The 24,938-nt window shown below is 36.9% G+C and overlaps 1 protein-coding gene across 1 annotated transcript; it reads left to right on the top strand.

Annotated features, from left to right (window-relative positions):
- The first annotated feature begins 748 nt into the window (after nt 1-748).
- stt3a.L (STT3A, subunit of the oligosaccharyltransferase complex (catalytic) L homeolog) lies at nt 749-24,721 on the top strand. The gene is given in 18 exon segments (NM_001090517.1): nt 749-770; nt 6,968-7,092; nt 8,334-8,394; nt 8,616-8,737; nt 9,101-9,246; nt 9,989-10,079; nt 11,127-11,233; nt 11,792-11,956; nt 15,164-15,344; nt 15,564-15,719; nt 16,027-16,118; nt 16,439-16,594; nt 17,277-17,465; nt 17,573-17,689; nt 19,872-19,974; nt 21,690-21,878; nt 24,026-24,141; nt 24,445-24,721. Coding segments are annotated over 17 exon segments (2,118 nt in total). The 5' UTR covers nt 749-770; nt 6,968-7,004; the 3' UTR covers nt 24,484-24,721.
- Nucleotides 24,722-24,938: the final 217 nt, after the last annotated feature.

Here is a 24,938-nt window from a genome sequence, read left to right as displayed (position 1 = left end):
TATTAAAGGATGAACTTTCTTTCACCCCTTGATAAATATGCCCCTAAAAATGATTCATGAAATAATTGCCATGTAATTTAATGGAAGGCTGGTATCGGCTCTGTTTCTACATGAGGAAACTTTTTATTTCCTCTCACATGAACAATGCATTTGGCAGGGTTTTGTTGTTTTACACAGTGTGTGACACGACATCTGGGAAGTTCATAGGAATCTTTGGGTTGATATCCAAGTGTCTGCAGATGCCACATGTGGCTGTATTGTAGCACTGTATAGCACGGCCGCTTCCAATCAGCAATTGCACTGAAAGGCCTCTACAGCAAAGGCCATTCACTTTTTTTGTATGAATGAAAGCAGACGTAGTCGTGTATGCTATGAATATTATAAGAAGAAAAACTCTCCTCCCGAACTCCAGGGGGAGATAATAATAATAAGGCACTCCTCCAAAAATTGCGCCTTGCTGAAACCGACACGTCACTGCTTGTGTCTCAACCTAAATTGCTCTGGAAGCACACTATGCTCTGACAGTACTCTGCAAGGCCAAGCCTTTATGTGTTCCCGCCGCAACCAATGGGCTAATGCCCCTTATCCTTCCTTCTTGCCAACCCTGTTTGTTTCGACCAATTATAACACGGCAAGCACGGCCCGGAAGTGAACGCCGCCAATCATCTGTGTCGCTCCAACTTGAAGGTGGGGCTGTTGCGGCGCCAGGTTAGGGTGAGAAAGTGTGGGGAGTTTGATGGGGAGAGCAGAGGAAGAGGAGCGGCTGCCAGGTAAGACAAAAAGAAATTGGTGGGTTATGAATGAACAAACAGTAATGGATGAAACTCTAGGTGTAGCTGTTAGTGCAACCATGTTGGCATGACTGTGGCAGGGAGAGAGGACAGTGAAAGAAGTCTGTTAGCAGCCACATGATAGAGATCAGAGCGAGTAAAACTTCACTCCATTTATGTAATATAGTGGATTTTTTTTATAATGAGTATCATATCCTAATTGCTTCTGTCCTTTTTGCTTCTGTGTGTAACTTGCTGCTGCCTGATTCCTACCCACTCTGTGCTGTAGCTGCACAACTGCCAATGCCTTTGCTTTTCACTAATTGTAAGATCCCAAAGTGAATTCCTGTCCTTCTACCTTATCATGACAAAATCAGTATTAGCACTAGTACAACATGGCAGAAAGGAGCAGATGCCATGATACAACTGAAATTCCATCATTGCTGTTTAACATGATTCTGCTACAGGCCCCTGCTAAGGATAGAAGTACTGCAGGTTCTAGTTTAGCATATTTCCCTATATAGCTCAAAACCTGCATATACTGACATGTTATCGGTACACTGGGGAGAATTCAATTGGAACAGCACCACTTTATCTTCTTAAATTAAAAATGCCTTTATTGCAAACTTCTGGGGCATTGGAGCATGTTTCAGGCCTCACATGGCCTTTAATGAAGCTTTTATTTTGCTTGATAAAAAGCCATGTGAGGCCTGAAATGTTGCTGTAATGCCCCAGAAGTTTGCAATAAAGGCATTTTCAATTTAAGAATTTAAAGTGGTGCTGTTCCAATTGAATTCTTGTCATATTTGCCAGGGGTAAGTGGCCACTGGGGGGGAACCTGCACCTCGGTACAGGAGAAAAGAAAGGATTCTACGAGGTTGTGCTGACTATCTTGCTTACATATTGTTACACTAGGGACCTGTTACTTAGAAAATGAAGCTGCAATAATACATTTGTATCTTAATATTTGCACACTTGCCTATATGTATAAATTGACCACATTGTTTTCGAGAATGAAGCTCATTGGTATGCGTTGTGATGCTGGCACTCACAGCTTGCAGTAGTTATACTAATAATGGCTACAAATGATATCAACAATCAAGGTAAACCTACTTGGTGACCTACCAAAGGAAAAAAGGTCATTGCTCTGAAAGTACTTAAAATGAGGGTGCTTCTGCCAATTTAATTTTTAACAGTACAAGTTGGAAAAACTACAAAATTCCAAGTGTCTATCTGGCAGGCATACATATGTGTTGTATCTAGAAATGGGGATATAAAAAAAACCCAGCAATAACTGATATAATGAGAAGATGTTAAAGGGCCCAAAGGAATATTGGAAAGAATCTCAAATTAGGCAACATTATAGTTGTAGCCTCTTAAAAGTATTCTACAATACTTTGTGCTGTCATTGTTGATGTCAGCAATAAAAACATCAGGAGGATTGTTGAGCCAAAGCAGTAGTCTTTTATTTGTAAATGGGAATGTACCAACAGTGAACAGTTTCAGGTTTAAAAAAATAATAATTTTATCCTCCTCCCTCTCATGCAAGCTCTGTAAACTGAGTTGCAGACTTTCTAATCTTTTACAATTTTTTACATTTCTCAGCCGCTTAGAGACATGTGGTAAAGCTAGGGGAGCATATTTATAAGGGGTTGAAACTGTTTCTTTTCAGCAATAGTTCACCTTATGTATCAGATTGTAACAGTTTTGAAAGTAATTGGTTTAATTAGCTGCTACTGGGAAAGGGGAGGAAAAAAAATGTTTTTAACCAGTAACCCTTAATTGCTTTATATGGCCTTCCATAGCTCCCATTCATTTGTAAACTCCTAGAGGTGCAGATGTGTCCACTTTTTTGTGGAAAAAAATCTTGCACCTTTACTCCTGTTTAACTGAACACGAGCCACGGGAAGTGATCTTGGGTGCCTGGTGTCAGGTAACAGGACAGGATTGGCAGTGTTTGCAGACAGAACATGGATGAAAGGTAAAGGACAAAAAAAAGTTCTTGTTCTCAGAGTTGAAATAAAGCTGTGGGGTGTGTTCATTATTCTCGCTGCATGAGGCTGACTATTATTGTCTCAGTTCTATTTAATCGGTATTTACATTTTTTCCTAATTTTCTGGCACCTTGGTGTACTTTAAGAAGGAAGAGTGTTAAATATATTATATGTTTTAGCTGGTACAGTAAAATTGCTTTGCATACACTAGAGACAGAGGGCTACCAGAGAAAGCACAGCTACTTTGCACATGTTGGTGATCTTTACTGTGCCAGTAGGACAATTATGGTGCATTAAATACCTCTGTGTGTAAAATGCAACAAGCTGCAAGAATGCATGATGCTGGTAGAAATGCTTGTGGGGGTACACACTAATAAATGTATTACAGGGACCAGATGATATCTGTTAACCTCTTTAAGGGGAATTGTGATTCATATAAATATGAACTCAACCTGTAGAGGGAGATTAATGCTTCTTTTTCACAAATTGGTTTTATTATTTTGTCTAATGGTACCTAAACCTGTTTTTCTATTGTAAAGAACTCAAGCATGCTGTTTGTCAGTGGTGCAATGCAAATGTAACAGTCTGTGGTGGAATTAACCCATAAAATCAGGGGAAATCTGTCAGTGGCTCACAGCACGAGTGTCTTTTTGAAGCCAGAAAAAATGTTAGGTTGAACAAGTCACAAACCATTAACTATAGAAATACAGTTAATGGTTAGAAAAAAAAAAATAAGCTCTATTTGTAAAAGATTTTTTTCCCTTAGTTCCACTTGCTGGTGACAAGTGGCAACATGCTTTCAAGAAATTGTGATTTTTTTCCATTGAAAACACAAAGCCTGGAAAATAGACATATATTATATAATATATTATAATCACTGGCTTTATCAAGGCACTTATCTGTTGGCTAGACTAACTATTTAAGGAGTAAAACACCCATCCATGTGATGATGTCATGAGAAGGAGCCTTATACTATATTTCACCCCTATGCTAACAATCAGTTATGGAAGAGAGTCCATTGTTCCCTCTCAGGTCCAGTGATACAACTGTCCATCCTCATAGTTCCAACTCCATGAGGCGTAGCTACCAGTTAGGGCTGTTTATGTATGTCAACACTTACTAATACTGTTGGCCTTGTAAATTTGTGCACAGCATTTAGTGAACTGATTCCCAGACTACTTTAAATTTTCATTGGGTCTAGGGTTTTTTTTTATTTGTGTGTTCCCTGTGAGTTTTTCTTATACTTTAGCACTGGAGTCTCTTTATCTGTATCTCTGTACTTTCCTGTTTATGCACCATTCCTACTCTTGCAGAAACAAGCCTGTCTAAATATCATCAGCTTTACAATCCTTGTGTACATATCTGTTTAGTATCCACATGCATGGTGGCCTTATCTCTTTAATAAAGCTTGTTCAAGATTGGTTTGTCGTCAAGAAACAAATCAAAGATGTGCAGATGAGCCTGTGGTACTTCACAGCTAAGGACCACTCAAAATAAGTGGCTTTATTTACACTGTCTATCTTAGCAGTATCCGGTGGTTGCATATACTGCTGCAAGAGAGACACTGCAGTATTCACAGTAAAGAATCCCAGTTGACAGTCACTCATGTGACCTATAATTTTGTAGTACTGACTCTCCCAGAAGCTTACTGTGCTTAAAAACAACAACCATTTATTAAATACACTATATGACCAAAAGTACCCAAACATCTGCCCGTCCAACAGATTTTCATTCAGAAACCAAATGTACATTGACTACAAATGTAGTTAGTGTTCCAAGTCGTTTAAAAATTAATTTAAAGTTTGACACCCTACACACTTTACTATTTTACTACTGTTCGTCATCCCACAGGTGTTTTGGTGGGTTGGTTCTTTAACACTTATCTATGCAAGCCATACAGACCTCACTATGGGGTCCATTATTGTATAAAACAGGTAGTGACCTTCCCCCACAAATAGGGAGCAAGAATATAATTGTACAATGCAGTATTAACATATTGAAACCAGAGGTCTTATTCGAGATCATTATACCTCCTTCACCAGACTTTATAGTCTGCATTACTCAAGCAAGAAGGCGTATGCCAAACCCATACTTGTCCTTCGGACTGCTAGATAGGGAAGTGCCATTCATCACATTAGTGAACACATCACCCCTGCTGCAGAATCTGATATCTGAGGCATTTCATCCTTGTAGCCTATACTTCGCCATGGGCATGGTGATGTTAGGATTGAGTTAGGCTGTTTGCCATGGAACCTACATTGTTAGACTCCCAGCAAATAACTCTTATGTTGATGCTTCCAGAGATGTTTGAGTTGAAATTTTGGAGTACATGCTACTTTAAGACACTTAAAGGAGAAGGAAAGCTACAGAGGCATTTTATTGCCAATAGATTAGCTGCAATAGTGCAAGCTAGAATGCTATATTTATTCTGTAGAATGTTTTACCATACCTGAGTAAAAAGCTCTAGAAACTCTCTGTTTGTTTAGGATAGGAGCTGCAGTATTAACATGGTATGACATCACTTCCTGCCTGAGTCTATCCCTGCTCTAGGCTCAGATTACAGAAGAGGAGCAAACTGAGCATGCTCTTGCCCAGGGCAATGAGGTTTAAGCTGAAGGCAGGAAGTCTGATACAGAAGCCCATGAGTACACAATAGAAGGAAAGAAATGTGCTGTTTCTTTTGACAGGGGACTCAGAGCAGCATTACTTTGAGGGTTTACTGGTATATTTAGGTGGACCTTTCTGATAAGGCTTACTTAGCTTTAACCTTTCCTTCTCCTTTAAGAACTTGTAGTATCTTTCTATGAGCCCTACTATATTACGACTAAACTATTGTTAACTCCTACACATTTTCACTTCGCTGTCATTTCACCTACAGTTTAACCTAGCAGGGCTGAAGTTCAACAAACTGATTTATTTAGAAAGGGTGAATGCAATTTTGTTTGATCAGAGATTACATTGCTGTATACTTAATGGGGAAATTTTCATTATAAAAATAAAAAAGTTTACTAAATTATTGTGAATTTTTAAGAATTATGTCTGCAAACACTTTATTATGTTAACTGTGAGTTCCTGTGAGTTTCTGCATCTGAAACAGCTTGCTGCTGATTTTGGATTTAAAACCTGCCAAGCTTTTTATTTTTTGGTTGAGGAAAAATTTTTGGCAGCAAGCCGAGGTATGCAGGAACCATGCATGCGTTTAGGAAATTGTGTGTGATTTTAGTACCAGAATGCTTGAGCGCTTAGCATTAGTAAGTTGGTCCCTAGCATACTCATGGTGTCTCTGAAAAAGAGCATTGTTGAATTGTTTGAAGTTGGAAAAAAGTTTGGTTGAGAAGCACACAAAAATATGGAAGCTGTATGGAAAAAAATGAAACATATTTATGAAAAATAATCACTTAGTATCTACTACACTTGGAGTTTTTATTCATTTAAACTGGCTGCCATAAAATTAGAAAAGGGCTTTTGCATAAAGCCTTTTAAAAACCCTAGTTCTCCTCCAGAAGCTTCACTCCCTCTTCCCAAACTGCACCACAGCAGACCCCCAATATTGCCCTGGGCTGCATACATAATATCAAATATTTATGTCTGCAGTCAAGACTAGGGATGTAGCGAACTGCCGATTTGGTGTTCGCGAACGCCGTTCGCGAACACCGGCAAAAAATGCGAACGTTCGCGAACAGTTCGCGAACTTCGAACACCCGCTAAAATCGTTCGATTCGAACGATCGAAGGATTTTAATCGTTCGATTCGAACGATCGAAGGATTTTAATCGTTCGATCGAAGGATTTTCATTCGAATCGAACGATCGAAGCCATTCGATCGAATGCTTTTCATTCGATCGAATGCTTACAATCGTTCGAACGAATGGAAATCGTTCGATTTTTAGCGGTCGAAGGAATTCGAATGGTCGAACGATCGAACGCGAACTCAAAATGCGAACATTCGGCGGACGCGAACGGTCGAAGTTCGCGCGAACTAGTTCGCGGGCGAACAGTTCGCTACATCCCTATTCAAGACTGAACCAAGCTCACAAATTGGCTCACATAGTATTTCATGTATGCCAGGAAAAAGATATTTTCAGATTTGACATATCTGCTCAGATGTAAAGCTTTATCTATACAATCTACATTTATCCATATAATTTATATTATAATGCCTTATTTCTGTTTTTTGACTGCATTGTATTTTGTATTTTTTATAGGTTTCTAGTGTTGTCTGTCCCTTCCATTCATGTAAAAATGACTAAATTAGGATTTTTGCGTCTGTCCTATGAGAAGCAGGACACTCTCCTCAAGCTCCTCATCCTGTCTATGGCAGCAATTCTCTGTGAGTATACTTTTGTTTTCTGGATGTCCCAACAGTAGCAAAGTTGTACCATGAAGTAGATGGGTTTTTCTGAATGATCCACATGTGCTGCTTTGTGTATATTTAAGAGTGTGATTTGCTGGTAATGCTTGTTGTCAGGACTGAGATGCTGTGATATGTGTCCATCATGTCCTTGGGCTGCTTGGTGCTTTGTGGCTGTAGGGTGTGTGAAATACAGCCACGCCCGAATTTATGTATTCTAGGGGATCAAAAATAAAACTTCAAATGGTTTTTTTTTTTTTTACATTTAAAATTAAAATGCACAAAACTAACATTCACATGGGATAAACAGGTGGTTTTAAATGCAGAAATGCAGGCGTAAAATGCAGAAAACCCCAACTTAAAATCTGGAAAAATCTGACATTGCAGGAAAAAAACCCATAAAATTTGGGGAAAACTAAAATCTGGATATGTAAAATGGGGGGCTTGACTGTACAATAGCAGTCGGTATACCCACACATACCCTAAAACGGTACACTCCAAATTTTCTACTGCTAATGTAACTGGCAATCACTAAGAGGACATGAACCCATGTGTTTATGATGTACATTATTTTCATGTAGGTTTTAAAAAACGAAACCCTTAAAATGAATGTGGCTAAAAATGCCTTATTTTATTTAGTGAACTCATTGCAACAGCCTAAAGTTTCAGCTTTTCAATAGCAGCAATGATCCAGGACTTTAAACTTGTCACAGGGTGTCACCATCTTGGAAAGTGTCAGCTGCTCAGTGGGCTCTGAGCAGCTGTTGAGAAGCTAAACTTAGGGGTCGTCTTCAATTATCAAGCAGAAAATGAGGTTGGCCTGTAATATAAGCTGATGCCACAAAGCTGATTATTACATTCTGATGCTAGTTGCACTGGTTTCTGTGTTGCCAATTTAGTAATTATCTGTATTAATTACTTATCAGCCTTATATTGTGACACTTATAATCTATGTGTACTGTATATTTTGTGTCAGTCCCTAAGCTCAGTAACTGACCGCAGCACAGAGCATGTGCAAAGAATTAGCAGAATGTGGACAACAGGGCTGTGGTTGCCTTGGGCTAGTATCGAAACTCAAAACATAATGTACAACATTTATAGCCTACTTCTATAATTTTTCTTTAAACTATCTCTTTATTTATTTATTTTTGCTAATGCAATATGCCTGGAAGTTGTTGCTTTTCTCACTATGTGATATGCCTTTTCTCTGCTTATTTCAGCCTTCTCTACCAGATTGTTCTCTGTTTTGAGGTTTGAAAGTGTCATCCATGAGTTTGATCCGTAAGTAGCTGCTATACTTAATGCTTGAAGATGGTTATATATTTGCCTGCTTTTATTCAAAATGCATATCCCTACAAAATGATATTCCTTTCCTACTTGATTATAGATTAGAAACTATGAATAACTCTCCTTCTTTGTTTCTTTTGTTTTTAAATATGGGGTTTCAAAAAATTTAATATAGCTGCATTTCTTAATGTAGTTTCTCTTGTCTTTTCTGCTAGGTATTTCAATTATCGAACAACAAGGTTTCTTACAGAGGAAGGTTTTTATAATTTCCATAACTGGTTTGATGATCGAGCATGGTATCCTCTTGGAAGAATTATAGGGGGAACAATCTATCCAGGTATGTTTAATAAATGATGGCCGGTTTCTGTGCTAATTTTCTATCCATGCAAATGCATGCATTCTAGCACCAAAATCTGCACCGATGCAGGAATAAATGTGCCCCAGCTTGCGGAAGTGACTTCATACGTATGGCTGTGCAGTACATAACTTCTGGTTACATGCAATGTCACTTCTGCCTGCGATGCACTACAATGCACCTTGGTTCCCCCCCCCCCGGTGACAATTTATAAATACGGCCCTGGACAAAGAGACTGAACTTTTAAAATGAAAGAGTAGAGAAAACATGTTTAGCACTCTGGTTACTAAACCGTTTATTATTGTATCTAATTTTTACCTTTATTCATCCATCCCTTTTCTGCAGGTTTGATGATAACATCTGCAGCATTTTACCACTTGCTGCACTTTTTCCACATCACTATTGACATCAGAAATGTTTGTGTGTTCCTTGCTCCGCTCTTCTCGTCTTTCACCACTATAGTCACTTACCATCTGACAAAAGAGCTTAAAGTAAGGCTATTATTTCTAGCTGATTCTATCTTAATAATCCATTTTTTTTTTTTTTTTAAACTATAACATTAATGTAATCATTACAGAAATGATAACCATGTCAAGCTACTATGGGTGGTCGGACACAGGGAGATTCAGTCTCCTGCAAGAATGTGAATCGATGGCATAAGTGTCATTTCGGTTTTCCGAAGTCGCCCAAAGTGCAGGAAACTTTGGGCAACTTCTGAAAAGCAACGCTTGTGCCATCCCGCCTACTGTTTCTGCAGTTAAGTGCTCTTGTAGCTTGTATTTTGTTATTAGTGCTGTGCTTTAATATAAATGATTTTAGAAATGATGCACACTTGGCAGTGGCACATCTCTGGGCACATTAGCTGCCTTGTATCTTGAAGCCCAGTAGATAGCAAAAATTTTAGAGAACAATGTTATTGCCTTCTGTGTGAAGAAACGCACATGATTCTGTATAGCACTTGCAGACAGTAACATTTTTGCCTAACTGAATGCGCTCATGTCAAAATGAGAGGTATATTTTCCCTTTTAAATGCAATTTCAGTTATTTCAACAGCACACACTTAAAAAATTCACTCAAATTTAAATTGGGTGGGCTATTATAACTTGCTCCTAAGTAATGGAAAGGAGAAGAAGAATATCTTTAGATGACATTACATATAAAAAAAACAAATGTGCATAAGGCCTAAGGTCATTTGTCTGCCCTAAATCCACCTAACGCTGAACTCTTCTGCAGGATGCTGGTGCAGGCCTTTTGGCCGCAGCAATGATAGCAGTGGTTCCTGGCTATATTTCACGTTCTGTGGCTGGATCCTATGATAATGAAGGTAAGTAAAGTCTGGTGTAGTTTGAAGAAATAATTTAAATCATCATCCAGTGGCAATAGTGAATAGATTGGTGATTAAAGCTTCTATGTTCCACAAAATAGTCTTTTTGTATTGGCCAAAGGTTACAAGAAAAAAAATACTTCTATGTGTAACTCACATTGGTAAAACACCAGTATCCCACAGTCAATTCATGACTACATCTAGATGGCTAAAATGGATGTTATTTTAAAACCATTAGCTACTAGTCTGGAGAGCTGCATTAGCAAATGAGGGTCTTTTGAGGGATATTGAAGGATTATTTCAGGCTTTATTTCAGGTGATCTCTGAGGGAGCACAGGAGAATATCATAAAATGGGGTTTCAAGGTAAAAGATGTAAAAGGGCAATATTTACTTAAATATATATTCCACTTTTGGTAAGATTCTTTAATATGCCAGTTTAATATAAATCTGTTGTTTATGTATTCATTTTAGGGGTATAGTTTTCCTTTAAAGGAATCATACGTGACTTTGTTTGACAGCAGTGATGCTGGCTAATGCATGTTCCTTTTCCTTTTTTGGCTAGTGGTTCTCAAATAATTGGTATGGCATACCTGCGGGGGGGGTCCTGGAAAAGTGGTTGGTGGGGCTCAGTGCCTATTTGCTCTCATTGATACACCTGAGAGTTCAGTGTGAAATTGCATATTCGATAAAGATTTGGGGTGAAGATTATTGGTCACCTAGACATTCTTGGATACTATTGCTGAAAGACTGATACACCAAAAGGGGTCATGAGAAAAGGCTGGACCTCTAAGGGGGACCTAAACTGAAAGGGGTTGTTCACTTTTACAGTTCAGTCGGTACACCAAAAAAGTTTTCAATTGCATACAGAAAAAGTGTTTTTTTAAATAGGATTCTATTGAAGATGTCAGTCCCATATATTGGTGCTAATAGGTAATATATATCATACCTTTTAAATTGTTGATGTTTAACCACTAAGTGATTTTTTGTATTCTTGTGTGCTTTTAACATTGATAGTGATATTTGCCATTATTTCAAACTGCTTTCAGGAATTGCCATTTTCTGTATGCTTCTAACTTACTACATGTGGATTAAGGCAGTGAAGACTGGTTCAATCTATTGGGCAGCCATGTGTGCGCTAGCATATTTCTACATGGTGAGTGCAACTATATTCACTAGAATAAAATCTCGGAAAAAGCTTTCTTTTTTGCAGTGCAGGAAAGACATAATTATGAGGCCCTAGAACTGCAATAGCTTTGTTTTGTGGAAAATTAAACCATTTTATTATTATTATTATTATTATTATTATTATTATGAACTTGTGTATCAATGTCGTTCCACCTTTGCAAATAATAAACTTCACCAAAATGTAGACCTGCACATTTTTAATGCAGCTTGCAAGTTGTTTTTCTAATGTTCCTAATGAGAAGTTAAAGGTACAATATACTTAACATGTGTTCTTCCTGTATATATACAGTATCCTAAATACCATTCCCTTTCCCCTATAAACAGGATAATTTGTTCAAATGTAGATAATGAGCACTGTATAAACAATCCGTGCCCTTTCATAAGGTGCACACTTTTAGGCTTTGAGATAAGGACATATTATATTCTATTGTAGTCTATTGTATTTGTAACTTTCATCTTCTAAGAATGTCTTTCCTTCCTGCATGGGTTAGTCATTTCTTCTAATTCTCATTGTTAATAAATCTAGGTTTCTTCATGGGGAGGTTACGTGTTTCTGATCAATCTTATACCACTTCATGTGCTGGTTTTGATGCTGACCGGAAGATTTTCTCATCGAATTTATGTGGCTTACTGCACAGTTTACTGTTTGGGCACCATCCTCTCCATGCAGATCTCCTTTGTTGGATTTCAGGTAACCATTCACTTCCAGACAACAAAAAGAACCCAGTTGCAGAAATTGAGTTACCATTATTTAATTATTGATCTAAATAGATTCTGTTTTAGACAGACATTAATGGTACTCAGTGCACTCATTTTTGAGACCTGGACAAACTCAAACTCCATTACCTGGTACAGTAAGTGAACACAGGGAAAAATAAAACTCAGTAAATATTGTATAGAGCAGGGGGGCCCAAACTTTTTGCAACGAGGGCCAGATTTGGTGAGGTGAAAATGTGTGGGGGCCGACCATTCAGCCTGACATTCTTTGAACCATTAACATTAAATGACAGGAATCGAGTAATCATAGCAGTAATATTTGGGCACATTAGTGAAATGATCTGCCACTTGGTCTATACTGCTGCCTGTGTGCTGAAGGTGTTAGCAATAGACTCGTACTGGAACATTGTAACCCCATACATCTTTAGTTTACTGTACTGGCACGTCAGTACGTCTATTGACACCTTCAGCCCTAAAGAAGTATGCGAAAACAACGCATCTCTACGTGCCAGTACGTGGCTATTGCTAACACCTTCAGCATACAGGCAGCAGTATAGACCTAGTGGCAGATCATTTCACTAATGTGCCTTAATATTACTGCTATGGGATTCTTGATCACACTCTGCTGGGGGGCCTCATTATTATTAATTTCATAACGGAGGCTGAGGGCCGCTGTAAATTTGAAAAAGGGACGCAATTGGCCCCCGGGCCACACTTTGGACATGCCTGGTATAGAGGGTTGAAACATAGCAGGTAGAAATTGTATTCTTTAACAGTTGAATTTGTGAACCACCCCTTTAAGTTACCGTAACTTTAAGTATGTTCTAGAATAGGCAATTCTAAGCAACCTTTCAATTGGCCTTCATTATTTTAGGGTAATTTGGACCGTAGCAACCAGATTGCTGAAACTGCAAACTGGAGAGCTGCTGAATAAAAAGCTAAATAACTCATTAAACACAAATAATAAAAAATGAAAAGCAGTTGCAAATTACTCTCTACATCATACCAAAAGTTAGCTCAAAGGTGAACAACACTTTTAAGCCTGCTAGCCCTTTGAAGTTACGCTAGTAAAGGCTAATTTGCATACGGCACCAAATCTAAAAATGAATGGACATATATGCTGCAGCGCACATTACACTACACAATCCCAGGGAAAGTTAATAAAAGTATATAGGGGTGTTCTAATGCCCTGCACATGTGCCCACAGTATAGTTAAGGTGCCATAAGTTATAAAATGTAGGGGGAAGGTGGGCAAACTAAAAAAAAATTTTGATATTTTTTAGCCTATCACCCTATAAAAAGTAAAACACGCCAGCGTGTTTTCAACTTTTGTTTTTCAAACTCCTATCTACTCTATTGCACTTCGCCTGGTCTAACCTGGCACATTCAACTCTGGTGAAACAGGTAACGTTCATAAAAAAAAAAAAAAAAAACTTAGTAAATTTGCGTAATTTTGCCCCTTCGCCAGAGTGCCAGAGAGAAGTTGTGCTACTCTATCAAATTCACTGGTGAATTTTCGCTAGGGCCACTGCTAGTAAATTTGTGAAGTGGCAAAATGATGTCACGCTGGCGGATTTTCACCAGCGTTAGCCACTTCGCCTTTTAGTAAGTTTGCCCCTAAGTGTATTTGTATGTATGTATATGTATATATATATATATATATATATATATATATATATATATATATATATATATATATATATATATATATATATATGTATATATGTATATATATGTATATATGTATATGTATATGTATATGTATGTATGTATATATATATATATATATATATATATATATGTATATTTATTTTTTAAAGTTTTTACTTTGCTTTTTCATAACACTCATCAAACATAAACACGCATTACTATGACATTGTATACATTAGGAGTGAGCATCCTTACAGATTATTACAGCAGGTTACGAAAATCTAAGCAGCCTTGACCTTACAGTGGGGGGCGGTGTTGAGAGGACAACAAGGGTTGACTCTCTTATTGTCTTTGAGATTCAGAGCCCAGGGTCAGCCATAGGGTTTACCTCCAGCCACGGATCCCAGACCTTCTCTAATTTTTTTGGACATTGCCTAGCTATATATGTCATCTTAAGATTACGGTTTATTAGCTGTAACCATTTTTGAGTGGCTGGTGACTGGGGGCTCATCCACTTCATTGCTACTAGTTTTTTGGCACAGAAGTACAGGGTTTTTACTAGAGTCCTGGTTTTATTTAGGGGAACTAGATCCTCTACCAGTGCTAGTAAGCATACCTCTGGGGTCAGCTTACCAGGTTACATTACTTAGCTTTCAATATATTCTTCCATTTTAAACCAGAATTGGTATGCTAGTGGACATTCCCATATTGGAAGAACCTGGCGTCTGGGGAATGACATTTAGGACATGTGGCATTTGGGTTGGTACCTATCACTTTGAGCCTCATCGGGGTGATGCAAGTCCTATGAATTATCCGATATTGGACCATTTTGTCCTTAGTAGAAATCAATTATTTGTAATTTTTAATGATTTTTAAGTCTAATATAGTAGAACTTACAATATAAAGTGTGCATTTAGCACAGAAAGAGACAAATAGCACATGCCCAAACCATATGGTATTCACTCATATAAGATAAGTTTTATCTGTACCCACTTTATGTCTGGTTAATCAACTGAGCCATTGTTTTTCCTTTGCAAATGTATTCACCAAGTACAGTATTTAGTACAGGTATTGGATACATTGTACAGGTATGGGATCTGTTATCCGGAAACCCAGTTTCCAAAAGCTCCGAATTATTGAAAGGCTGTCTCCCATAGACTTGATTATAATCAAATAATCCAAATTATTGAAAATGATTTCCTTTTTCTCTGTAATACTAAAACTGTACCTTGTCCTTGATCCAAACTAAGATATAATTAATCCTTGGAAGCAAAACCTGCCTATTGGATTTATTTAATGTTTATATGATTTTCTAGTAGACTTAAGGTATGAAGATCCAAATTATGGAAAGACCTGTTATCTGGAAAACCCCAGGTCCTGAGCATTCTGGATAACAGGTCCCATACCTGTATAGAAACCTGTTATCCAGAAAGCTCCAATTTTTTTTTTAAGGCTTTTTTGATTAACTTTTATCTATTACCATTTTCATGCATTCTTTGCTCTAAATCAGTACCTGTATATTTCTTCACAGCCTGTCTTGTCATCTGAGCACATGGCTGCCTTGGGAGTTTTTGGCCTGTGTCAGATCCATGCATTTGTAGACTACCTGCGAAGCAAGCTCAATCCTCAGCAATTTGAAATTCTTTTCAGGAGTGTGATTTCACTGGTTGGGTTTGTTCTTCTCACAGTTGGAGCTGTCCTTATGCTGACAGGTATTATTAAATAAATCTGTCACTCATAATGCCTTCTAACCTGTTTTTCTGCTGTAAATGCATGTGTTTTATGCCTACTTTTATTAGTAACTGTTTTATTAATTAACTTGTTTGCTTATGTAGTGTTATATATAGTGTCAAAGTTATTTGTCTGCACTTATACTGATATATGACTTCAGTTGTATATTGTATAATTGAATATTGTTCCTTCTCTACAAGGCAAAATATCCCCCTGGACTGGTCGTTTCTATTCCCTTTTGGATCCCTCTTATGCAAAGAACAATATTCCCATCATTGCTTCTGTATCTGAGCATCAGCCTACAACATGGTCATCTTATTATTTTGATTTGCAGTTACTTGTCTTCATGTTTCCAGGTTGGTTATAGCTTTGCCACCCTTCATTTTGCTCTTTTATATGCCAGTTTATATTTCCAAATTATTAATAGCATGCTGGTTTAGTAGTCTGGTCCTTTCCTGATTGGTCCCCATAGACCCACATTATAATGCAATCTTTGGCCTGAGGTTATTTTAACCAGCTAGGAGAAGCTGAATGTTTATTTTGCCTATTGTTCAGATCCATGTTAATCACAATCATGCAGGTCTATTGAACTAGTTTTTTATTATTTGTTTATTGTAAGTGCGATGGTTTTAAACTTTTTTTTTTTTCTTTCTTGTTATACAGTTGGTCTGTATTACTGCTTCAGTAATCTATCTGATGCCAGAATTTTTATCATCATGTACGGAGTGACCAGTATGTACTTCTCTGCAGTGATGGTAAGATCTTTATTCAGTTAAACACTATTAATAGCAGTCATGGAATGAGTAGGAAACATTTAGAGTGCAGTTTCTAAACTCTAAGTAGTTTATACTTAGAATTATACTGTAGTTTATTGCTATACACATGTTTTGCTGCATAGTATAGGTACAGAAAACACTTATAATTTAAGGAGACGGAATATGTCTATATTACCCTCATCTAATTAGACAGACCGTGTGTACCATGTAAACTGTGAGGAGGGTGGGGGATTTGTCTATGAGATCAGAGACATATTATCATGTATAATTTAGAGATGTTTTTTCAACCCCCTTATCAGGTTCGTCTGATGCTGGTTCTTGCCCCCGTCATGTGTATTCTTTCTGGCATTGGGGTTTCTCAGGTATTAGCTACTTACATGAAGAATCTTGACATTACCCGTCCTGATAAAAAAACAAAAAAGCAGCAGGATTCTACATACCCCATCAAAAATGAAGTAAGTAATAAAACCGGCTTTAAGAAAAAGTAATCAGAAGTAATTCAATGTTTTCCATCAATTGCATTGCAGACCTTCATGATTTTTTGTCACCATTTTGTAATTATATAAATAAATTTACTCTTATGTGATATTCAGTAAAATCGGTGATTGCTTGACTTTATAGTATTTTTTTCCGTCCATTATTTTTATTAATATTCTTTATATAGAGCCAACATATGAATAGCTTGTCATAGACAGGGAGCTTTGTCACCTGTAGGAAATCTCCTCTCCCTTGGGTGACAAAGCAACTAAAAATACCTGCACCTCTGGATTTGCTGGAATCGCTGCATGTAAAAAAAACACTTTATGTGGAGATCCCAGGTAATCATGTGAAAAAGCCACCTTCTACATTTTTGCATTATCAGGAATACAGCTGATACTACAGCATGTTATAATAAAATAATTCAGGAATACTCATTGATTGATGGTGTTTACACTGAGAAGCAAAAGGGTTAGTTTTTTGTAAAACATGACTAGCTTTTTTTTTATATATTTAAATTTTCATTTAGAAAATGTTTAAGCCTTATGAATTTGTGATTAAGGTGTTGATGGATTTGTCTATTCAAGATTATGAATACTCTTTAAAAATGTGGGCATAGACCTCCTTCTTGTACTAATCTGTCCTTTTCTTTTTGGATAGGTTGCCAGTGGCATGATCCTGGTCATGGCTTTCTTTTTGGTCACTTATACATTCCATTCTACATGGGTAACAAGTGAAGCTTACTCATCTCCCTCTATTGTTCTGTCAGCCCGTGGTGGAGATGGCAGCAGGATCATCTTTGATGATTTTAGGGAGGCTTATTATTGGCTCAGACACAACACCCCTGAGGTAAATTCTTTATTATGTTGTACTGTTTGTTTGATGTTGTTTGCATTACCCTTCAGAATATAAACCAAGCTGTTTCTTTAACATGCATTAACACGTTTCTTTTTTAGGATGCAAAAGTAATGTCATGGTGGGATTATGGTTACCAGATAACAGCAATGGCCAATCGAACAATCCTCGTTGATAACAATACCTGGAACAACACACACATTTCCAGAGTGGGCCAGGTAAGACTTCCAAGCTTCATTTATAGCAGATAAAATGTAGTTGTAATTTGAAGATCTAGGTAAAACAATTAAACATTGCTTCTCTTAATATAGCAATTTTTGTCTTTCCCTTGTACAGTGCAATTGGAGCTAGGCTATCCGTATTTTGGTGTGAATGATGAGCAATGGTTACTCCCACTAATGCAAAGAGTGGCCTCTTAAAGGAACAGTTCAGTGTGACAAAACAACCTGGGTAAATAGATAGGCTGTGCAAAATGTTTCTAATATAGTTAGCCAAAAATGTAATGTATAAAGATTGGAGTGACTGGATGTGTAACATAAATTGCCAGAACATTACTTCCTGCTTTTCAGCTCTATGACTCTGAGTTAGTCAGCGACTTGAAGGGGAGCCACATGGGACATATCTGTTCAGTGAGTTTGCGATTGATCCTCAGCATTCAGCTCAGATTTAAAAGCAACAGACAGACCCATGTGGCCCACCCTCAAGTCTCTGATTGGTTACTGCCTGGTAACCAGGGCAACTAGTCAATGTAAACCAAGAGAGCTGAAAAGCAGGAAGTAGTGTTCTGGCTATTTATGTTACATCCAGTCACTCCAGCCTTTATACATTACATTTTTGGCTAACAAACTATATTAGAAACATTATATATTTTGCACAGGCTATCTATTTACCCAGTTTTTATTTTTACACTGAACAATTCCTTTAAGATGCAAAAAATTAGTTCAGGAAGCCTTATGTCTTTTATCATCTCTTGGGCTGCAAACCATGACAGGAAACAATACCCCACAATGGCTGTATCAAATGGCAGTTTGACTTAAAGGGATACTGTCATGGGAAAAATAACAAAATGCATCAGAGTGCTGCTCCAGCAGAATTCTGCACTGAAGTCAGTTTCTCAAAAGAACAAACATTTTTTATAGACCATACACACTTGTTGATAGTATTAATATATAAATAGAAAATTCTCAGGTTTTTGTAGAACTCACCAGTTGTGCGAAAAGGTCCAGGTGCACTGCCCTGAACCATCGGCTTAGGGAGCGGACCACCGAATAAAAAAATAGAGCAGGCCCTTGCAAACACCAATCTTCCAGGAAGACTTGTCAAATCATGATGTAGTTCATTCCAGTACACAATGATACAGCCTTAAGCGTTTCATATCACTCTTAAGATACTTAATCATAGTCTTAACATTTTTTAATGTTTCATTTTGAAATCTGACATGGGGCTAGACATATTGTCAATTTCCCAGCTGCCCCCAGTTATGTGATTTGTGCTCTGATAAACTTCAGTCACTCTTTACTGCTGTACTGCAAGTTGTAGTGATAGTACCTCCTCCCATCCCCCAGCATAACAACAAAACAATGAGAAGGTAACCAGAAAGCAGCTCCCTAACACAAGATAACAGCTCCATGGTAGATCTAAGAACAGCACTCAATAGTAAAATCCAGGTCCCACTGTAAAACATTGTTACATTCAGTAGGAGAACACACAATTATCTAATATCCATTGAATGCATTCGGTTTCTCATAAATACCTGCACTTTAGCCATCTAGTAATTAAAGGGGAATTCTCACAAAAACAAACATTTATTTGAAGCTTCATGTCATGGAAATAAAAAAAAAAAAAAAAGTCAACATACTGTAAATCTATACCATGTTTGAATCAATTTACTGTAAAGACATATAGAGTTTAGGAAGTGTAACTTGATTATTTCAGGAATGGTATATAATTGATGATTGCATTTAGAAAGTTTAAAGCATTTTTCCATTAGATTATATTCCATTTTTTTTTCATGTTAGTTTAGTTAAGGCCGCTCTTAACTGACATTTTTAAACAAGAAGGTAATCAAGTTCTGGGTAGTGGATTGCTGAATAAACATGGATTTCTTCCAGCTTAACTGTCAAACAAAGAAACTGATCATTTTAATCAGAAAAAAAAAGAATAACTTGTCGGACATTGTGCTGTAGGTAGGAGCTTTCTGTATAATGGGTCATGCGTGTAGTTTAGGACCATTACATGGGATAGGCATTTAATGGAAAGCATTGGTATGCTTCTTAGAATGGTCTACTTCTCTACTGCAGTTAGGATACTGAAAGCAAAAAAAAAGCTTGGTTGCTATAAATTACTTTAAATGAATTTGTTTGAATCAAATTACAGTACACTCTATCTCTTATTTTAAAGGCTATGGCATCCACTGAAGAAAAAGCCTATGAGATTATGAGAGAGCTGGATGTTAGTTATGTCCTTGTTATATTTGGGGGCCTCACAGGATATTCATCAGATGGTAAGAGAAGTCAACATAATAGTGTATGTTATACCAACTGCATGGACAACTTTTGCCATTCTGATGCTGTAAGTCTTGTTGAAATAATTCTCTTTCTGTTGTCTTATTTGATTGCAATACTTGTATTATTGATTCACACAAAAGCAACATCCACCTGTGTCAGGGATATAAAAAGCTTTCACAAAGGAATTACAGCAGTGAAATTCAGTGGGAATTGCTTCTGTATGTAGTTTTACCAAAGTTGCTAGTGTAATGTTATCTTAAATGACAGCTGTTGTCTGAAATTGTCATCTGTTGTATCTGGCCGCTTTCCTACATCATTTTGTTACCATAGCTTGAGAAACAAACACCATAACAAAATACCTAAGTTTGGCAAAAAATATGCATTGTTGTGTATATATGTCTTTCTGATATACCACCAACATGTGGGTTCCAAATGCTTGAACATAACCCTGGCTGGAGGTGAATGAATCTCTCCCCTCTCCCATTCATTTTTAGGCCAGCACTGGTACATAACATAACAATTCTTCATGCCCAAAAAAAAGGCCTTATTGCTTAAATAAAAAAAAGGGAATATGTCCATTTACTATGTGCTGTGGTGATACACTGGAAAAAAAAATGTAAAAAAAACTGAAAATGTTGGTTTGTTGATTTATCATCTTTGCACATGATTTGCTGTTCTCTACCACGTTGTTGAAATTACACTTTTCCTTGCTATAATGTGTTGTATATTGATCTATATGTTAAAAACTCCTCACCACAACCAATTTATAAAGTGCATTATTTGTGTATTATTGTGCAAATAAGCAAACTATTTCCATACTACCTCACAATTTTTGTAGACGATAGTAAAAACTAGTGACAACTAGAATTTAGGGGCAGTATATATGCTTATGTCATCTTGAAAGACACAAAAACAGAAGCTCCTTGTGTTTCCTATTTAAGACCGGACAAACGATTAAAAGGAAAAGTTAAAAAAACAACTGCCATTTAAAAAGTTTACAGCTTGAGGAATAAAACTGTTGCACAACCTAACTGACCAAGTACGGATGCTGCAATGTCGTTTTTCAGATGGTAATAATAAAGAAACTTCTGATGGATGGTCACTCTTGTAAAATGACGGAGCAATCTTTAAGTATCCTCAAAGTTTGAGTTCTTCTTGAAATTGTTTTGAAGTTGTTTGTAAATGTAATTTCAACTGAAAGCGGCACATGTCCCTTTTACCTAATTATCTTCACTGCTGATTCTGACTCGTGAAATAATGTAGCAGCTGGCTAACACAGCTGATTCTGTTTCAAGATTCAGAACCAAAAAATAGAAAGGGATAAACAAATGCTGCTTTTAATAGAAATTACTTTAAAGCCATAGCAAATTAAATAATGTAAACTGGAAAGTTGCTTATGCAATTTCAATATTCAAAAAAGAAAATAGGTAGCCATTTAAATATATGTGTGAACTATTTCCTGGGAACAAATTCAATAATTGTATGAGGTTTTCCTCTTGAGCTATGCAGCCATCAGTGGATCCTATCTTTTTAATTAGAACTGTTAACGATCAATTCCATCACAAGTAATTTAAGATAGAGGCATTAATTTAAAAAAAAAAAAAAAGCTTCTCTTAAAAATTTGTAAACCAAATATTAGATGAAGTTCTCATTATAACAGTTATATTATTGCAGGTGTATATTTGCCTACTTTCTTTTTTCCTTTCTTTAGATATCAACAAATTTTTGTGGATGGTAAGAATAGGAGGCAGCACTGACACTGGTAAACACATCAAAGAGCATGATTACTACACTCCTACTGGAGAGTTTCGTGTGGATAGAGAAGGATCCCCCGTTCTGCTCAATTGCCTTATGTACAAGATGTGCTATTATCGCTTTGGTCAAGTCTACACAGAAGCCAGTAAGTGTCACCACTTGTACATATTTGCTAGCTTGTGGCCATACATTCACAGATATTATTGAGATTCAGTTCATGTTCGGTTCCTAAACGGTGGGAGGCAAGATGACTTATATTGGCTAAAGACTTGGATGTCGGCCATCTTGTTAATCGGCCATGACGTAAAATGTGGACACCCGAAACTTGGCAAAGAGAGACTGCTAAATTGTCAGAGATAGAATTGTATTGTTTCTACCTGTATATCTGATGATTCAGCTCTGCAGTGAAAACTAACGATCTTTCCAGAGACCAATGGTTGCAGGAAAGATCGTAATTGTAACATGTATGGCCACCTTAACTAAGAACACCAGTGATAAAATAAACTACATTTTTATAGGCAAAACTTCTACCCTATTTACAAGTAGAGAATTGACTATGAGCAATTGACTGTAATGTAAGCTGCCTGAACAGTATTGTTCTCCTTCCAAACACTTTTTTCAGTTCAGTTGTTTTCAGATTGTTCCCCAGAAAAAAAGACTTTTTTCAATTACTTTCCATTATTTATTTTTTTACTGTCTTTCCAAAATCTAGGTTTAATGTCCCTGTCTCTGGTGTTTGAGTCTGGCAGCTCAGTAATTCAGGTGCAGACTCTAAACTGTTACAATTTTGCAACATTTAGTTGATACATTTCTCAGCAGTATCTGTGGAATATTAGCAACTAATGTATCAAATCTAACAGCTGCCTGTAATGAAACTCAGGGGCAGATTTACTAAGGGTCGAAGTGAATTTTCGAATTTAAAAACTTTGTATTTCGAAGTATTTTTTGGGTACTTCGACCATCAAATTGGCCAAATTCGACTTTGATTCGAATAGAAAATACTTGAAAATCGAAGTACTGTCTCTTTAAAAAAAACTTCGACACTTTGCCACTTTAAACCTGCCGAATTGCTATGTTAGCCTGTGGGGACTTCCTAGAACCTAAGTTTAAGTTTTAAAAGTCGGTGTTTTTTTTGAAAATCGATCAATCAATTAAATCATTCAATTCGAACAAATTCACTGAGCGGTTGAACGATTTTACTTAGACCGAAAACTTCAACCGTCGAATTTGGCGTATCCAATGGTCGAATTTCAAAGTTTTTTTAACGCCGAAATTCGACCCTTGATAAATTTGCCCGTAAATGTGTCAATTTAGAACAGTTAACAGGGTCGGTGACCCACCCCCCAGAGCTGCTTTAGAAGGTGAAAAATGACACTTTACCCATCAATATCAGAAAAACGGTGACACACAGAAAGTGATTGGGAAAAAATCATTATTTTTGCTGATCTGAATACAACTAGTTGTTTGAAGGTGAACAACCCCTTTAAGTCAAAGGCAACTGGACTTTTAGAGGCACTTTTATCAAGGGTTGAATTTCGAATTCATGGTTTTTGGTTTTTTTTTGTTTGTTTTTTTTAAACTCCCATAAATTTGACTAGTTGAAATTTATTTTATATTTCCAACTCGGACAAATTTAAACGATAAGAAAACTCGAATCGAATTCGATCAAACTCCAAAAAAACATGAATGTCAGGAAGGCTGATCCTTGGACCTCTCCCATTAAGGGCGGAACTCCATAGTGTGTTTTCATCTGACAGTCGGATAAATGTAGTTCTTACCTACGATTTCTCCTTCACTTCCTGTATCATCAGAACATCCCGTTTTTCGCCGCATGGCTACGTGTCGGCTCGAGCCGCACCGTGGAGTTCCTCCCTTAAACAGCAATTTGGCAGGTGTTAGGTGTCAAATAGTCTAATTCGAATTCTTAAAGGGCCAGAGTATGGTAAATCTCAAAAATCTAATTTGAATCTTTTAAAAATAACTCAAATCGAATTTGTATAACTCCCTAGTCTAAAATTTGTATTAGAATTTTCAATTTGACCCTTGATAAATCTGCCCCTAAGAGTTTTAAAAATGTTTTACCAGTGGCTTCTTCAGTTCAACTGAAGACACTAGAGCAGACCGTTCTTGGCCTAAAAATGCTATATTTTTGTGATATCCAGCAACAAAAGGTTTGTTTGAGCAAGCTGTTTTCCTTTACACATAGCAGATATTAAAGAAAGTATTAATTTAACAACCCGTTCTAAAATGAAATTTTTTCTGTTAACCATTGGAACTTTTCCATCATTTCAGAACGCCCTCCAGGTTATGACAGAGTGAGAAATGCAGAAATCGGAAATAAAGATTTTGAGCTTGATGTTCTGGAGGAAGCTTACACCACAGAACACTGGCTGGTCAGAATATATAAAGTATGTATTTTCTTACACTGCACTTCTGTATGGCATACTTTCATTGCTAATTTTCCTTTTATTTCGCCTGTAATGAAAGGCTCAGGCTGGTATTTTGTGTTTCAAAGGACGATCAAAGACCAAATTTACCTGCATCAAGGAGCAGATCATTGTACTGTACATGGAAATACAACCCTATGGATTTGAACAAATGTGTACATGAACTTTTAAATTGTGCAGATATAGCGACATTGACCAACATTCGACAACTATTTGACAGTACCATTCTATTTGACATTCTTTTTTTCTTTCCGTTTGCAATAGGTAAAAGACCTGGATAATCGAGGGTTATCAAGAACATAATTTTTTTTGCCTTCAGCTTTAATACAAACAGCACTGAAAGAGCCTTCACCTGTGAACCAGAAGATTTTTTTTTATACTGTTTCTATTGACGGAAAGAAAGAGAACTTAATTGGCTGTGGAGTCGCATTGGTTGCTGCCGATGTTGGGTGGAATGCTTTTTATGAATATGAATGCTACCAAAATGATTGATTTTTCTTGTTTTGACTTTACCGTGGTCGATTAAAGATAGGAAAACAAACTCTACTATGGTTATTGAATTTTTTTGCAGCTGTTGGTATAGCACAAATTAAATGCATATTTTAATTTTCATTGGCTCATTATGAATTTAAAGGTGCACCGATCTCTACTGCAGTATTAGATGGTTTGTCTTTTTCAAGAATACTTTAGACCCGAGCCTATTTCTATAAAATGATCAAACTTAACAAACGATCATGATATATAGGATTTTGGCTTAA

The sequence above is a fragment of the Xenopus laevis genome, chromosome 7L (genome assembly GCF_017654675.1).
Source record: "Xenopus laevis strain J_2021 chromosome 7L, Xenopus_laevis_v10.1, whole genome shotgun sequence".
Taxonomy (NCBI): Eukaryota; Metazoa; Chordata; class Amphibia; order Anura; family Pipidae; genus Xenopus; species Xenopus laevis.
Note: the sequence above shows the minus strand (reverse complement) of the source record. Positions and strands in the feature narration are given on the sequence as shown.